We start from the raw sequence: 18,973 nt of genomic DNA, 5'->3' as shown, positions 1-18,973 counted from the left end.
GTGAACACTGAAAATGGCGCGTGAGGTAGGACAGTGTGGAGTCCTTAGTTTGTAAGGAATGACAACATGGCAGTTTTAGTTCATAAGGTCAGATAGTGAGGAGACAATATTTCATAAGGTGAACAGTGTTGGGGTTATATTTGATGCAGCAAGTGGAGTGAGGGGCAATTATTTATTCAGGGGCACAGCATAAGAGATTTTTTATTCATGGGGTGTTATAAAAGGCCTTTTTGTTAAGGGCATCATATTGGGATATACCACAAAGTCCAGCAAAGAGGGAATTCTGTGGGCATGAAATCTCATCATAACATCTGTACTACATGGAAATAAAAGAGATAAGAATCCTTGACTTCAACCAGAGAAGACGTCACTTGTTAGGTACATAATCTTATGATGGCTGGTAACAATAACTCCTAGCATCTCATTACCATTGTTAAGGACATACAGAGAGTTGTAGGCTCATGCAATACAAGTGTATATGGTGGGGACTGATCTGCCATTGCAATTGAACACTGTACCAAGCTTGTTAATGTAGTCATGTACTGACAGTTATTCTGGTGGTGTATTCATGTACTGATGGTGGTTCTAGTGCTGTATTCATGTAAGTTCCCCTTGGTTTTTTTGTGACAATTTGGATCTGTTCAGTATAACAACCCTTGGTAAAAAAAAAAAGATTGTACACTCTTGCTGTTTAGAAAAAGTATTATTCAAGATATGTCTTCCACTTTAGAATATAATTATGGAGTCATCATTGTCACGATTATGTATATTTGAACTACAACAATTTGCAGACTACCACTATTTAAATGTATTAAATTAAAACTAATGTTTTACCTGCATTTGCCTGCAAGCTGAGTTGGTCTAGCTCCTTTATTCCACACACGGGCCCCACCTGACCAGTGTAGCTGGTAGGACGTGCGCAAATTGTAAGTTTACACTCTTTGTCCTCGTCAGTGTTGTTGGTGATAACTGCAAACACATCAAAATCGCTACCGTTGTCCATTTTTTCTGATACTTTAATCTTTATGCCAACTGGAGATGGCACTTCCTCATTCTGTTGTCGAGGAACAGTAGTGTGCTGATTTGCTTTTTCAAAGACCCGCCTTTCATCTTCAGAACCTAAGGAACACAGAACACGAATACATGTTTATGATCAGTTGTTTGCTATTTTATATGTTTGTCAATGACATCTACAGGAGAGGTATAATATTTTCTACAAACAGCCCCATACTCATTACTCGAGATTTCCCGAGCACGCTCGGGTGTCCTCCGAGTATTTTTTAGTGCTCGGAAATGTAGTTTTATTGCTGCAGCTGAATGATTTACATTTGTTAGCTAGCATAAGTACATGTGGGGGTTGCCTGGTTGCTAGGGAATCTCCACATGTACTTTTGCTGGCTAACAGATGTAAATCATTCAGCTGCGGCAATAAAAACAAAATTTTCGAGCACTAAAAATTACTCGGAGGACCCCCGAGCATGCTCGGGAAATCTCGAGTAACGAATATATTCGCTCATCACTATTAGGCTGGGGTCACACTGGCGTATTGCATCGGATGTGATATGCTAATGACACTCTGCTCCTGCTCGCAGCAGAGCAGGAGCCGAGTGTCATGCGTCTGTGCTCCGACCGTCTCGCACAGAGCGGATCGGAGCACAGCTGCGGAGGAGGCGGAGAAACTAATTTCTCCATCTCCTCCATTGCCGGGGTCCGTGTTTAACGTACATCACTCAGATGACATCAGGCTTATATGGGTGCGAGTGAGCCGACAGTCGGCCGAGTGTCCGTGACAATCGCAGCATGCTGTGATTGTCTCGGACCGAGGAAAATGGCTGACAAAATAAAAAATAAAAAATCGGCTGCTGTGATCTGCCCCCTAGCTTATCATTGGTCCGAGTGCACATTGCACTCGTCCGTTTAAGTCGCCAGTGTGACCCCAGCCTTAGTGTGAGAACCCTTAATCTCGAAGATTACCCTGTATAAACATGCCAGAAATCACCCAAAAAACACTTTTTTGTTAGATGATCAGATCTTTTATCCCCACATAAAAATCATTGATATCAGCAGCAAATTGCCACACACAATTCAAAGATGTGCTACAATAATACAAAGCTGTATGGAGCCAGAATATCCATATTCTCAGGCCTGTGTACAGGGTAGCAAAAAGAAAAAAAGGATTTGGTACAGTGTTAGCCAGTTGAAAAAATTATTCCTCTCAGTGGAAAAAACAAAATAATAATCTTGAAGGTTATACCATTTAATAGCTAACAAAAATTAAATAAATGAAATTACAAAGCAAGCTTTCTAGACTTCTTAACCCAAGAAGCTTTTCTCTGTTTTGCATTTTCGATTTTCGCTCCCCTTCTCAGATTCATAACTTTTTTATTTTTCTGTCCATATGGCCATGCGAAGGCTTGTTTTTTGCGGGATGAGTTGTACTTATGAACAACACCATTGGTTTTACCATGTCGTGTACTAGAAAATGGGGAAAAAATTCCAAGTGTGGTGAAATTGCAAAAAAAAGTGCAATTACACCCTTGTTTTTTGTATGTCTTTTTTACTAGGTTCACTAAATGCTAAAATTTATGATTCTCCAGGTCATTACGTGTTCATAGACACCAAACATGTCTAGGTTCTTTTGTTATCTAAGTGGTGAAATAAAATTCCAAACTTTGTTAAAAAATCCCCCCCAAAAAAGCCATTTTCCGATACCAGTAGCGTCTCCATTTTTCATCATCTCGGGTTGTGTGAGGGATTATTTTTTACGTGCCAAGTTGATGTTTTTAATTATACCATTTTGGTGCAGATACGTTCTTTTGATCACCCGTTATTGCATTTTAATGCAATGTCGCGGTGAACAAAAAAAATGTAATTTTGGTGTTTGACTTTTTTTCTCACTACGCCATTTAGCGATCAGGTTAATCTTTTTTTTTTATTGATAGATTGGTCGATTCTGAATGTGGCGATACCAAATATGTGTATGTTTGTTTATTTTGAATGTGGCGAAAGGGGCGTGACTTTAAATTTTACGTTTTTAATACAAAAAATTATATTTGTAAAAACATTTTTTTTTTACTTTTGGCATGCTTCAATAGCCTCCATAGGAGACTAGAAGCTGCTGTAGCCCGATCGGCTCTGCTACATAGAGGCGACGTTCAGATCGCCTCTATATATTAGATTTACTGGCTTGCTATGAGCGCCGACCATTGGGTGGCGCTCACAGCAAGCCAGCACTGACAACCATAGAGGTCTCCAGGAGACCTCAGGTTGCCATGTCAACACACCAGTGACCCGCAATCACGTCCCGATGGCCGGAAGCGTGATTTAAATGCCGCTGTTGGAGTCTGTCAGCGGCATTTAACTGGTTAATAGCTGCGGGTGGATCGCGATTCCACATGCGGCTATTGCGGGCACATGTCATCTGTTCAAATCACCTGATATGTCGACGGAAAGATGTGGGTTCACTGCCGGAGCCCACATCAAATGGAGGGAGACCGACATCGATGTACTATTACGCCCTATGTCGTTAAGGAGTTAAACAAACAAACTGAGCTTAGAGAGTGAATCCTTCATTATAATAGATTAATGGTGTGAAAGTTTTATAGTCCGGATATCCATATAAGGTCAGAAACCTGGTGCGCCCACTGTCTCTGGAGCAGATTCCTCAGATTTTGTAGTAAATCATAAATTCTCCTGACAGATTTAGTCCTGTGCAAGGAAATCAAAGACTGTAGTACGTTTACATTCCCATATTGCCTTTTAATATGGTAAATTTCATAATGCTTATGTTGTGTCCTGGACCCTAAAAAATGTTTGGCCACGAGTAAATATTTCTTTGGCCTGCAATCAATTGGGGATGAAACTCATCTTTGTTCTCAGTTTCTGTCCTGATTTTCCAACATAGAGACCCCCAACATACAGTTGCATAGAATGAAAGGGAACATGTCACCAATTTTGTCATATAGCATCTAAAACTATGACCTTATTCTGCACCTATACTGCATTCCATAAATGCTTATTTAACCCCCTGATTCCGCCTGTATACCACCTGAAAACCTTTTTATGTTCTACCGCGCTGTATGGAAATCGTTGTGGTCTGGTCCGATGGGTGTAGTTTCATGCCTCTCCATCCCTTCCCCCGGCTACTGCCCGCTGTCCACCTTCTTCAATTCCCTATAAGTACACCACTTTGGAAGAGAGACGTGAATGTCCCGGGAATATTATAGTCCTGCTGTGTGTTGGAGGATCTGTATTCTGTCTTTGGTTTCTACATTAGTGTAATTTTGGCAGCTCTTCAAGAATAAGTTGCTCTTCGTGTATCCGAGGGATTTGAACTTCAGATCATGATGTTTTTTTAAATTAGGAGGTTGCCTGTAGCACAGCAAGGGAGGGACTTTGAATATTGTTTTAATCTGGTCTTCCTTGTGTAGCATATGATGAAGTTTTTTAGTAGTTTTTCTCAGTACCCCAAGCTGTGGGTTGTAGGGCCCGGTCCTGCTATGCCCTTATTCACATTGACGTCGTATGACATATGATAAGGCTTCAATACTAGACAGGCAATGACTGTCCTGAGGGTGCACCTTGTCGTGGTGGGATAGCTTTTATGCTTTTTTCAATAAAAATATTGTTAAATATTTACATGTACTATTACAGTTTACTTGTTTACTTGCTCTAGGACATATGCTCATTTAGGTCTTTTTTTTTCTTGGGTTTTGTCTGTGAAATGGCCATTGTGAACATGGTCTTACACTTTGCACATATACCAGCTTATAGTCCGGGTCATTTATTAGGTTTTGCACTTAACCTCTTGTAATTTGTACAAATAGGGAGCGTGGCCCACCCTTTCTGAGCTAAGAATTTCATCGGTATAGCTTCCCATGGATGGGTGTCTCAGTTGAGGGGTCTCAGTTGAGGCCTTGTCCTGCTCTGCCCTTATTCACATTGACGTTGTATGACACATGGTAAGGTTTCAATACTAGACAGGTTAGGACAGTCCCAATGGGTGCACCTTGTCGCGGCGGGATGACTTTTTTGATCAAAATAACGTAAACAAGGTACTCTATGTTATCTACCTGTACTAATACTATTTACTTGCTGTAGGGTATATGTTCATTTTTTTTCCTTGGGTTTTGACTTTCTCTCCGATATGTACTTTTTACATTAATTCTTCTTCTAACAGTATAATAGATGCAATGTATATTTCTAAGCTTACCGCTTGTTACATTTCAATATTTCTATATCTATCCATACACATACTATGCTAAATATATAATTCAACTCTCTTACATCATAGCCTGGAAACAACTCTCAGATGTGATCAGCAACACAAATTGTTTTCCACACGTAAAATAAAGTCTTCTAATCTTCACCAACCAGGATACGAAAAAAAAATCAAATCAGATTTGGCTACAGCCATTCACATTGAAGAGTAAATATAATATGGCTGTTGGCACATGGAAGCTGAGTCATCCAAGAACTCAACAAGTTCCATTATTAAGTTTTTTTTTCTCATGAAATAAAATGAAGGAACTGCCAAGAGAATAGTCATTGTCTGGCATTTGCACAATGTCAACAACATTATTATCTACTCTCATTCTTCTATTAATTATTGGGCTCCATTCAGAAAACAAAGCATTGTGCTGGTAACACATGAACGTTCTCCAGGTCCGTACTTTGGAGCTGTGGGCATATGGTACCATATGAGAGATGCTCTTCCCAAGAAGAGCCATATGGCTTCTAATGGAGTCGGCTGTGGAATCTGGCAGAAAAAAAATATCTTACACTTTTACAGGCATCACAGTACGACTGTAGAAGTTTGTCTGAAGCCTTAATATGGTTGTGTGCATAAGCCCTAAAGCTAACTATGAAAGCATAAGAGAACAATTACACTAGTAAAAGTCCACCTGCCATTCTGTGAAATGGAATATTACTTCCCATAATGTGGCATTGTAAATCTGCCATGACAGTTGATATTGTTCACGATAATGTTATTTCTGACACTACTTACCATTGCACAATTTAGCACTTAACCAATTGATCATCACTCCGTTATATTCTTACCTGGACCTGCTCCAGGGACATCTGCCTTAATCACCGAGCACCATTTCATTTACTCTGCAGGCGGTGCAGATTATAGAACAAGCAACATTACTGGCCTCACTGAGCAGTGTAGGCATTGTGTAGCTGAGACTAATGGTGTGGCTGTCACTTGTGCTCCCTCACAGCCATAGGGAGTGTGGGTTTATGTGTGTGAGTGCTGTCCAACTGCTCCGCAGAAATAATCAGTTCTCTAGTATAGCCAATGGGGCAGTACAACACCCCAGTCTACTGGGAGTTGCCAGTTATTGCTTGGTGTAGTCCATGATCTCTGGAGCTATATTTTGTTGTTTTGATCCTGACTAACTACATCTGTTTTTGTGATGCCTGCAAGTCTTGACTTTGGCTTATCCGACTTTGCTTTTGACTGACTTTCTGGTATCTGACCCAGACTATTCCTGACTATGGTTTTGTCTCCTAATTCTGACCTCTGTTCTATCTCTGCAGTTACTGACCTGGCTACTTTGATTTCTGTTAGCTCAGACTCCTTCCCTGGACAGTTATAACTCTGTAGACCCAGTGTACCTCATTATAAGTCCAGATCCCTGTATAGGGATTAAATGTCGAAGGCTGGGATTCTTCTCAGACCTACTCAATGGAATGGCTAGCACCAAGTCATGAACGGTTGGCCTTTTGAGCTAAGTGCTTTAGACAGAGTTTACACCCATGATTTATAGGTATTAGATCTTCCAATATTCTGCATAGCTACAATTTTCTTTGTTTTTTTTCAGATTTTGTACTCACCCTCAGGATACTTGTAGTTGTGTGTAATGTCTTCCCGACTGTCGTTTCCCACAGCTTTAGTGCTTATTTTCTGTCCAACCTGCCCAGTGTTTTTGGTTTGTCTGACAGAGCCATCTTTCTGCTCTACAAAGTTTATCACATCTGCATTCACCATAGCAAACACAAATGGGGTATCATAGTCTAAAGCAAGGTCACCTTCCTTGATAGCAAGAACAGGAGCAGGACCACAGCAGAACACATCTGCAAGACAAAAAAGGTCTACATTTTAACAAATTGTATTGGTACAGTGAAAAAACATTGAGACTCTACTCTGCGTTACCTTAATTAAATTTTCTTAATCCTAACAATTTGTTTACACGAAGGCAAGGGCCAGACTGGCCATCTGGCACTTCTGGCAAATGCCAGATGGACTGGTTCAGTTGTGGGCTGCATGAATTATGACTTAGTTCCTTAGGTACCTTTAGCAGCTGTGGCAGATAATAGAGCCACCAGCTCCATACTCAATCACTTACTCCAGAAGGCCTCAGGTTGCTTCCTGCCTGCTGGAGGCTGGTCCCACAAAAGTGTAATCCTGCAGCGCGATGTTACTACATCGCGACACTGACATCTACAAAACAGGATTGAAGAAGAGACAGTGGCTGCAATGGAAGCAAATGCTGATTAGGGGAGTGTTAGTTTTTGTTTTTTTTCTGGTACCGATAATACTGTGTGGTATATCATCATACTATATAAGGGCCTATGGACCATCATACTATATGGAAAGCTGTGGGGGACCAGCATACTATATGAAAAGCTGTGCGGACCATCATACTATACCGGGGCCTATGGGTGGGACAATCATACTGTATGAAAAGCCTTGGGGATCATTAAACTATATAGAGGCCTGTGGAGGACACTCATACTATATGGAAAGCTGTGGGGGACGATCATACTATATAGGGGTCTGTTGGGGGCCAATCATACTATATAGGGGCCTGTGTAGGGAAGATCATAGTATATGGATATCTTGGGGACATCATACTATATAGAGACCTGTGGGGGGCATCATATTATATTGGAGTCTATGGGGGACCCTCATACTGTATTGGGGCTGTTGGCGACCATCATACTATATAGAGCCCTGAGGGGTGCTATAATAATATATAGGGGGCTGGTGATCATCATATTGTTTCTGAGCTATGGGGCACCATCATTCTGTATAGAGGACCTTCAAACTATATGGGGGACTGTGGAGGGACGATCATACCATATGGAAGGCTATGAGGGAACTATCGTACTGGATTGGTGCTTTGGGGGACAAATATACTATGTGGAAGGAAGGATATGGGGAGATGGTCATGCTGTATTGGAGCTGTGTGGAGAACATCATACTGTATTAGGACTGTGGGGGGAACTATTATACTATATGGGGGTGTGAGGCAGTGACAAGTGTCACAGGTGAGGGTCGCTGTGTGTTCCCCCCAGGATGCGCACGGAGGCGTATTGGGGCCATGGGAGTGCATTGCAGTCACAGACGTAGCTGTGATTGCAATGCAAAATAAAAGTGAGTATAGGTCTTGGACATACTAGTGTCCAAGGCAGATTTAGGGAAAAACTGCTCTGAGCTTTTGTGTTGTGAAACAGACTGCAGGATGGTAGTCATGCAGTCTGTTTCATTCCCAGTCCATGTTTTCCATGTGACTGAAGGCCACAGATTCTAGATAAAAACCCTGTAGTATAGGGTTTGGGTGTGTCAGTATCAGAGTGGACTTTTGCATGGTGTAGAGCAGACAGCTCTGCAAAAGCTCCGCCTGTGTGAGTAACACAGAGCCCAGCAGAGCAAACTCCTGGCACAGAGCAGCGTACACAGAGGTGCAGTCGCCCACGACAACTGGTCTTAGAGGTAAACTGGCTTGTTTATCAGCTGCAATCTGGAGGATATGGTTCCCGGCTGCGATCCGGAGGATATTGAGCATTGTGTATTGCTGTGAGATTATCATTAAAGAGACTTTTGTTTGGAACTTTCCTGTATTACTGCCTCATCACTGCATGCAGTGCTACCACAGCACTACATACGGTGGAAAGAATGTGGGCAGTGTGAACTGAGGCATACCCCAAAGCGTGCTGCATATTTGTGAGCAAGCTGGCATTGCTACAGCTCAAGTGTGCTGGAGAAATGGAGGAGATTTTGAAGCAGGTGATCCTCGTCCAGCAGCAGGAGCTACTGTGCCAGCAGCAAGGGTGCCGAAGTTCCAGAGGCAGCAGCAAGAGGCACCGCAGTTCCAACGGCAGCAGCAAGAGGCGCTGCAGTTCCAGCAGCAGCCAGAGGCTGAGGTTAATTTTTCCATATTATGTGTGGACATTAAACATGTGGTGGGAATGGTGAAAACCCTTTCTAATGGGGCTGTGTTGGGAAGGGACTTGCCCCTGTTCTGGTCCCTGTGGGAGACCAGGGTACACCGTCTCAAGGTAAATGTTGTGCCAGGTGCAGAACCCGAAGATCCCAAGTCAGAGATACCTGCCATAGGGGTCGCCAATCTAGGGACAGAGTGTAACCCCAATAGGTTCCCCCTAGAAGTTGTGGCAGGAGATATCAAGGAGACAGTTCTGGGTAGGTGTGGTGGCGGAGGCAACTAGGGTCGTACCCACGAGAAACCCTCTGGCATCGGTCAAGGATATGGCTGGGGGTCAGGGTAAAATGGATAGAGCTCTCACTAGTCAGCAGCGATGGGTGGCTCGGGTTCGGGGGCAATGTGGTAAGGATGGGTGCCCACTGTGACCAGGGCGGACCTCGGTTTTCCAGCGTCACATAGACACCAAGGCATGGGTAAGGATGAAACGGTACCAAATGCCCGAAGGCAGGTACTTAGGTTATGGGATGAGCTGCGGGGTTAGTGAACCACAAATAAACATGGTCAGGGCCACTCGAATCAGGCACAAATCGACTGTCAGTCAGGGTAGGGGGCGTGTCGTCTGCAACGGAGAACAGGGAGGTGGTGGTTGTTCGGGTAATAAGGTATGGAGGAGAAGCGCAAAAGGGAAGGATGAGTGTGTCAACTGATAGTTTCGGTCCCTACTTTGGTTTATCAGTATGGTGTCGGACGGGGGTGTCACAGGAACATGTGAATGCCCTGTCACACGCCCATGTGGGGTGACATGCATTCAACCCCACAGGTTTGAACAGAGGGGCAGATATGTGAGGCAGTGATCGGTGTCACATGTGAGGGTCGAGGTGTGTACCCTGTTGTGAGTTCTGTTTTTGGGCTCCCTCTGGTGGTTACTGATGGTACTGGGTGACTTGTCTTTCCTGGGTTTCTGGGTTCCACCTGTTCCATCAGCATATGGGAGTTTCCTATTTAACCTGGCTTTGCTGGCATTTCCTCGCCGGTTATCAATGTATCCAGTGTGTCTTGTTACCTCTGCTCCCTGCTCCTAGAACCTTCTGGACAAGCTAAGTTTGGATTTTCCTGTTTTGTGTTTTGCTTAATTTGGTTTTTAGTCCAGCCTGCAGATATGTGATTCTCTGCTGCTGGTTGCTCTAGTGGGCTGAAATTGCTTTTCATGTGCCATGAGTTGGCACATGAGTTCAAGTAATTTCAGGATGGTTTTTTGAAGGGTTTTTCGCTGACCGCGCAGTTCACTTTTGTATCCTCTGCTATCTAGCTTTAGCGGGCCTCATTTTGCTGAAACTGTTTTCATACTACGTATGTGCTTTCCTCTCATTTCACCGTCATTATATGTGGGGGGCTGCTATTTGCTGTGGGGTATTTCTCTGGAGGCAAGAGAGGTCTGTGTTTCTTCTGATAGGGGAAGTTAGATCTTTGGCTGGAGCGAGACGTCTAGGATCATCGTAGGCACGTTCCCCGGCTACTTTTATTTGTGTGTTAGGTTCAGGGTCGCGGTCAGCTCAGGTTCCATCGCCCTAGAGCTTGTTTGTATCTGTGCTTGTCCTTTTTGTGATCCCCTGCCATTGGGATCATGACAGTACCCCTCAAGATGCGCACGGAGGCCATGGGAGTGCATTGCAGTCACAGACTGCAGGATGGTAGTCGTGCGGTCCGTTTTATTCCCGGCCCGGGTTTTCCATGTGGCTGAAGGCCACATACTCTAGTTAAAAACCCTGTAGTATAGGGTTTGGGTGTGTCAGTATCAGAGTGGACTTTGCATGGTCTAGTGCAGACATCTCTGCAAAAGCTCTGCTAGTGTGAGAGTAACACAGAGCCCAGCAGAGCAAACTCCTGGCGGTGCAGTCGCCCACGGCAACTGGTCTTAGAGGTGGACTGGCGTGCTTATTGGCTGCAATCTGGAGGATACGGTTCCCGGCTGCGATCCAGAGGATATCGAACATTGTGTATTGCTGTGAGTTTTTCATTAAAAAGACTTTTGCTTGGAACTTTGCTGGGTTACTGCCTCATCACTGCATATGGTGCTACCACAGCACTACAGGGCCTGTGGACGACCGTCATACTATATGGAAGGATGTGGGGGGACCATCAAACTGTATTGGGGTTGTGGGGATCAATATACTATATGGTAGGTTGTGGGGACCCCTTCATACTGTATTGAGGCTGTGGGGGCACATAATACTGTGTGGAGGTTCCAATACACTGTATTGGGGTTGTGGCAGGACGATCATACTATATTTGTGTTGTGGGCAGACTATCATATACTATATTGGGGCCTGTGGGGACCATCATATTATACAGTGGTGTGGGGCGACCAATATACTATATGGGGGTGTTGGGGAACCATCATACTATATTGGGGCTGTGGGGAGCCATCATGCTGTATTGGGGCTTTGGAGAACCATTGTACTAAGTAAAGGGCTGTGGTGGAACCATTTTACTATGTGTGGGGATCATCATACTATATGGAAGGCTGTGCCGGGGACCACTGTAATGTGTGTGGTGATCATCGTATTGTGTCTAGTTACCATTAAACTGTGCAGGGGGCTGTACCATTATAATGTGTGGGGAAATATCATACTGTGTTGGGGGTTGTGGAGATCATCATGCTGTGTAGGGACCATCAAATTGTGTGTGTGTGGGGGGGCTAAGTTGACTATCATACTGTAGCGGGGCAGGAGTGACCATCTTACTGTATGGTGTATGTGAAGGAATGTGGGAACATTATTCAGTGTTGGGGCATTTTTGGGGGTATCATACTTTATGGCGGCAATTAAAAGGATAACATAGTGGGCAAAAACACTAAGGAGATTCAATAAGTTTATTATTATTATAAGAATGCACAGGGGTGTTTGTACTATAAGGGGTCAATGTCAATTATTATAAAGAGGCACATGGGGACATTATTACAGTAAGGTGCTGCATAACTGTAAAAGGGGGGAATTTTTACTATGAGGAACTCCAGAGGGAATATTATTACTCTGTAGGGACAAAGAGGGGCTACTGTTATTGTGTGAGCACAAAACGAGTGTAATATTACTATACAGGGCACAGTGGGGAATTATTACTGTCTAGGGCATTGATTATAGCACTATGTGGCTTGCGTAGAGGTGGGGGAATGTGAGGAGGGGCCTGTGCTACATTTTGCAGCAATGAGTTATGGATAGAAGAAGAAGAGGTCATGGCGGTCAGGGCCGAATTAAAAAGAAAGGAAAATGAATTGCAAGAATCAGTAAAAACGTAACTGGTGAGAATCTCTACAGGACACATACTGTATTTTTCAGCCTTTTTTTCTTCCAAAAATGTGGAGGAAAATGTGCATCTTCTAGTATGGATGTACCTGCTCTGGCTGTGGTGGGGAGGTGGGAGAGCGGCAGCAGTGGGTCACAGAAAGGCAGAAGCAGGGTGCTGCGGCTAAAGCCTGTGCCCGCTGCTAAAGAGAAATGAGTGTTCACAGCATTCCACGCTCATTGGCGTGGAGGGCAATAAATATTGATTTCTCTTTAATAGCATCCTGGTATGATTGGCCCCCATCCCCATCCTGGTATGCAGGGCCCCATCAGAAAAACATTTAAAAAAACCCAAACATTACACTTACCTTTCTGCTCTACCTCGGCGCGTCTTCTTCTGGTGCCCGCAGCTGCTTTATGCTTGAAAGCAGCATATGGCAGGGACGTCATGCGCTGCTTACAAGCTGAAAGACAGCTGCCGGAATACTCATTGTTCTCCATGCCGGGACAATGTGCATGGAGGGCAGTGAGTATTAATTGCTCTTTAGTGCACAGTGTCAGCTGCTGGCTTCCCGCAGCTGACGGCGGTCACTGCGCCCCACTCCCATGGTGAATATTAATTTATCTTAAGTAGTGGGCATATGTGACCGTCAGCAGCTGCAGGAACCCGATGACTGACACTGTGCACTATTAAAGAGCAATGAATACTCACTGCCCTCCACGTAAATAGGCCCAGCATGGAGAGTAGTGAGTATTTCCACAGCTGTCCTTCGGCTTGTAAGCTGCGCATGACATCCCTGCCATGCACTGCTTACAAGAATTAAGCAGCTGCTGGCGCTGGAACAAGATGCTGCGAGGGAGCGCAGAAAGGAAGTGTAATGATTTTTGTTTTTTTAATGTTTTTCTGATGGGGCCATGCATACCAGGATAAGGATGGAGCCATGCATACCAGTTTGGGGATGGGGGCCAATCATACCAGGATAAGGATGGGGTCATACATACCAGTACAGGGATGGGGCCAATCATGTCAGAATAACAATGGGGCCATGCATACCAGGAATGAGATGGGGACCCTGCGTACCAGGATAGGGATGAGGGGGACCATTCCTACTAGGATAGGAAAGAGGGGGCCATGCCTACCAGGCTAGGGATAAGGAGGACATGGCTACCAGGATAAGGATGAGGGGTGCCATGTATACTGGGATAGAGATGAGGGGGCCGTGCACACTAGGATGGGGATAAGTGGGCCATGCATACCAGGATGGGGGGGGCCATGCATACCAGGATGGGGATGATGAGGCAATGCACACCAGGATGGGGATGACGGGGGGGAGGGGCATACATTTCAGAATAAGGATGGTGGGGCCCATGCACACCCGTATGGGGATGAGGGTGCCATGAATACCAGGATGGGGGGCCATGCATGCCAGGATAGGGATGAGGGGGTCATGCACACCAGGATGGGGATGAGGGTGCCATGTAAACCACCAGGATGGGGATGAGGGGACCATATATATCAAGATAGGGGATAGTAAGTACAGAATTGACCACATTTTTTGCTTCAATTTTTTTTCTAATTTCCTCCTCTAAAACCTAGGTGTGTCTTATAGTCCAAAAAATACAGTACATATAATCTTCAGAGCACTGGTGTAGATCTGATAATACCAAAATATGGTCATTATATGGGGTAATATCAGTTCTAGCACAGAGGTTTTGGTTAGTGATCAATATGGAGGTATTATGACCCAAGGCCGGACTGGGCCAAAAATGCAGCCCTGCAACACAAATCCCACCAGCTCACACACTATAGCACATCCCACTCCAGATCAGTGGATTTTTATTGTTACTCCAGTGTTTTTTGTTTTTTTTTTAGCGCTGGAGTGGCACAGTATGTGTAAGCCCCCTAGCCCCAGTGATATCCTCAACCTCCAGCGTCTTCCCTGCTTTTCAGCACCGCTTCAGCCCCACCGTGCCATTTTGTAAGTGCAGCTTCTGACAGCGGGAAGTCAGACGTTTCATCACAACCTCTTTATACAAGGCTACAAGAGCTAGAACGAGGCTCTCATAGACTTGTACTGAAAAGTGACCTCTGCATCGCTCCATGAAAAACTAGAGCTGCGAACAGGCCACCTTTCACAGGCGACGAACCGGAGCAATGCTGGAAACCAATGAAGGCAGTGGAAGGTGAGTCTGAGACAGGGGGCAGCAGACTTACATTTAAAGTACCACTCCATTGGTGTGATAAAAAAAATGCTGGAGTGGTGCTTTAAAGGAGCCACATGTGAATGATGCCGCAGTGAGCAGGATCGACCACAACTCTGTTTACATGTTACTCTTCAGAGCTCCAGTTCTCAGGATTATGGGGATTCCAGCAATTGGCAAGTATCCAGAGGAAGACCCCCCACATCCCACCCCAGAGCACGAGCATATCATTAACTCTGAAACTGAAAATAAAGATTAAACAACAACCACAAGACAGATTTCATCAACTCATGTATCATTTTAATCAGTATAATGGCGCCGACCTGACACTGTCAGGAGGTTAAGGTACCTTGTCCTTCACACATAACATAAACGTCACGTTTTTTGTGACTTAGCAAAGATCCCGCTAACGATCTCGTTATTTGTGACAACGACCAACGATCAGGCCCCTGCTGGGAGATCGTTGGTCGTGGGGAATGATCAGGACCTTTTTTTGGTCGCTGATCACCCGCTGTCATCGCTGGATCGGCGTGTGTGACGCCGATCCAGCGATGTGTTCACTTGTAACCAGGGTAAATATCGGGTTACTAAGCAAAGGGCCGCGCTTAGTAACCCGATATTTACCCTGGTTACCATTGTAAAAGTAAAAAAAAAAAAAAACAGTACATACTCACATTCTGATGTCTGTCACGTCCCCCGCCGTCAGCTTCCCTGCACTGACTGTCAGCGCCGGCCGGAAAGCAGAGCACAGCGGTGACGTCACCGCTGTGCTCTGGCTCTGCTTTACGGCCAGCGCTGACACAGTCAGTGTGGGAAGCTGATGCCGGGGGACGTGACAGACATCAGAATGTGAGTATGTACTGTTTTTTTTTTTTTTTACTTTTACAATGGTAATCAGGGTAAATATCAGGTTACTAAGCGCGGCCCTGCACTTAGTTACCCGATGTTTACCCTGGTTACCCGGGTGCTGCAGGGGGACTTCGGCATCGTTGAAGACAGTTTCAACGATGCCAAAGTCGTTCCCCTGATCGTTGGTCGCTGGAGAGAGCTGTCTGTGTGACAGCTCCCCAGCGACCACACAACGACTTACCAACGATCACGGCCAGGTCGTATCGCTGGTCGTGATCGTTGGTAAGTCGTTTAGTGTAACGGTACCTTTACTCAGCACAGGTTCCCTTTAGTTACTGAAAATATCTGAAATATCTGAAATATCCTGCATGTCTATTGCTCCAGTCCCTGACAGCAAGCAGCTTGGATGGTATCTGAGTCATTCTATTTTCGGCATTGAATCCTGCATATATCTATATATGTTAGTCATCCTATTATGCATTTGTTTGTGTTTATAGATATTTAATCTGACTTTTGCATGTCCTTACTCAGAGAGATCACATAACTGTTTCAAAGCGGTTTATGATCCATGTAGACCTGGACATTTGTTTATCTGATCACTACATTTATTGTGTCCTGTTGTCTCAACTGAGTTAGATTGATTGCTAACGAGCTTTAACCCCCCCCCCCCAAAAAAAAAAAAGAGAGATCTAAGGGCTAGCCTTCTATAAATGTAGACTTAGCTTGGGGATGCATTCGTGCACTATCATTTGTGTTTTTTTATTCAAAGTACTTTTTTTTCTAAGTACTCGGCAGTTATAACATGGCAGTTAGACAGGGCAGGAGACAGGTAAGACAATCTAAATCTAATCCATATTGACTTGAAACAGCACAAATACTCACCATATTTATTTGTATAATCTATATCCTGGCTGCTGCATTCACTCACATTCACCGCCCCTGCATTAACTCTCTATACTCCATCCATATCGGCCCCTCTGTCCTTGCCTCTCCTATGTATAGCACTCATGCTCTATTCACATTGCTTAACAGCACAGATCCATTCAGTCCCACCATTCAACACAAGAGACGCTCTCACAAATCACTTAATCATCTGCTCACTCTTTCGATCCTCTTTCTCCTAGTCGCTGGAGACATATCTCCAAACCCCGGCCCCCCATGTTATAGCCAGTCAAACCTCCCAATTGCTACACCCAGAAACCCCTCTAACCTTATTAATATTCCCTGCATGCCTTCTGTCTCTTTGAATTGTGCCCTTTGGAATTCTCGCTCTGTGTGTAATAAACTCTCCTTCATTCATGACTTCTTCCTTTCTAATTCTCTTAATCTCCTGGCTCTTACTGAAACCACCAGACACCACCGCTGCTGCTGCTCTTTCATATGGTGGACTACACTTTTCTCATACCCCAAGATCAGACAACAGAGCAGGTGGAGGCGTTGGTCTGCTCCTTTCACCCAAATGTACTTTCCAAGTTATCCCCCAAGTACCCTCACTTGTCTTCCCTTCCTTTGAGGTCCATGTGGTCAGACTCTACGTCCCCTTCTCCATGCGAGTGGCGGTGGTGTATTGTCCTCCCGGCCCCTCTCATCAGTTCCTTGATCACTTTGCCACCTGGCTTCCACACTTTCTCTCCTGTGACACCCCCACCCTTATCATGGGTGATTTCAACATCCCCATTGCCTCTCCCCTCTCCCCATCTGCTTCTCACCTTTTATCGCTATCCTCCTCTTTCGGCCTCTCGCAGCATACTAACTCTCCAACACATGAAGATGGAAACTCCCTTGACTTGGTCTTCTCCTGGCTTTGCTCAGTCGATGATTTCACAAACTTCCCTTTCCCGCTCTCTGACCACAACCTTCTTTCATTCTCTATCAAGAACTGCCATCCCGCTCAGGTCACCCCCACTTTCCACACTTATAGAAACATACAGGCCATTAACACCCAGAAACTTATGAAGAACTTGCAGTCCTCATTGGCCCCAATCTTCTCCATCTCATGTCCTGATTCTGCTCTGAAGCATTACAATGAAACCCTGCAAAGTGCTCTGGATGAAGCTGCTCCTCCTATACATAAAACAACTCGGCACAGACGGCAACAACCGTGGCACACGCTGCAAACACGTTTCCTGCAGCGGTGCTCCAGGTGCGCAGAACGTCTGTGGAGAAAATCTAATCTACCCGAAGATTTCATCCATTATAAGTTCATGCTAAAGACATACAATTCTGCCCTTCACCTCTCCAAACAAACCTACTTCAACACCCTCATCACCTCCCTGTCCAATAACCCTAAACGTCTCTTTGACACGTTCCAGTCCCTACTCAACCCAAGAGAGCAGGCCCCAACCACGGATCTCCGTGCTGACGATCTGGCCAATTACTTCAAAGAAAAAATTGACCACATTCGACAGGAAATCATCTCCCAATCCCTTCATACCATGCACTGTCCTCCCTCCCCCACTGCATCTAGTTCACTCTCTGACTTTGAAGCAGTTACAGAAGAAGAAGTAAGCAGGCTCCTTGCATCTTCTCGCCCGACCACTTGCACCAGTGACCCCATTCCGTCACATCTCCTCCAGTCCCTTTCCCCGACTGTCACCTCTCACCTAACAAAAATATTCAACCTTTCCCTCACTTCCGGTATTTTTCCCTCCTCATTTAAGCATGCCATCATACATCCATTACTTAAAAAACCATCCCTCGATCAAAACTGTGCCGCTAATTATAGACCTGTCTCTAATCTTCCCTTCATCTCTAAACTCCTCGAACGCCTGGTCCACTCCCGTCTTACCCGCTATCTCTCAGATAACTCTCTTCTCGACCCTCTTCAATCTGGCTTCCGCTCTTTACACTCTACTGAAATTGCCCTCACTAAAGTCTCTAATGACCTACTAACAGCTAAATCTAATGGTCACTACTCCATGCTAATTCTCTTGGATCTCTCTGCAGCATTCGATACTGTGGATCATCAGCTCCTCCTCACTATGCTCCGCTCCATCGGCCTCAAGGACACCGTTCTCTCCTGGTTCTCCTCCTATCTCTCTGACCGATCCTTCACTGTATGTTTTGCTGGTTCCTCCTCCTCTCACCTTCCCATTACTGTTGGGGTTCCTCAAGGATCAGTCCTAGGCCCCCTTCTCTTCTCGTTGTATACTGTCCCTATTGGACAAACAATCAGTAGATTTGGTTTCCAGTACCATCTCTATGCTGACGACACCCAATTATACACTTCTTCTCCTGATATCACACCGACCTTTTTAGAAAATACCAGTGATTGTCTTACCGCTGTCTCTAACATCATGTCCTCCCTCTATCTGAAACTAAACCTGTCAAAAACTGAACTCCTCGTGTTCTCTCCCTCTACTAACTTACCTTTGCCTTACATTGCCATCTCCGTGTGCGGTTCCACCATTACTCCAAAGCAACATGCCAGCTGCCTTGGGGTCATCCTTGATTCTGACCTTTCATTCA

The 18,973-nt window shown here is 44.9% G+C and overlaps 1 protein-coding gene across 1 annotated transcript in view; it reads right to left on the bottom strand.

Annotated features, from left to right (window-relative positions):
* Positions 1-18,973, bottom strand: part of TGM2 (transglutaminase 2) — a 73,032-nt gene that overhangs the window by 30,381 nt on the left and 23,678 nt on the right. The window contains exons 9-10 of the mRNA XM_069752275.1: positions 6,841-7,080; positions 835-1,119 (exon numbers count right to left, since the gene is read on the bottom strand). Coding sequence (XP_069608376.1) covers positions 835-1,119; positions 6,841-7,080 — 525 coding nt within the window. The remainder of the gene's footprint in view (positions 1-834; positions 1,120-6,840; positions 7,081-18,973) is intronic.

The sequence above is a fragment of the Ranitomeya imitator genome, chromosome 2 (assembly GCF_032444005.1).
Source record: "Ranitomeya imitator isolate aRanImi1 chromosome 2, aRanImi1.pri, whole genome shotgun sequence".
Taxonomy (NCBI): Eukaryota; Metazoa; Chordata; class Amphibia; order Anura; family Dendrobatidae; genus Ranitomeya; species Ranitomeya imitator.
This window is presented reverse-complemented; position numbering and strand designations above follow the sequence as displayed.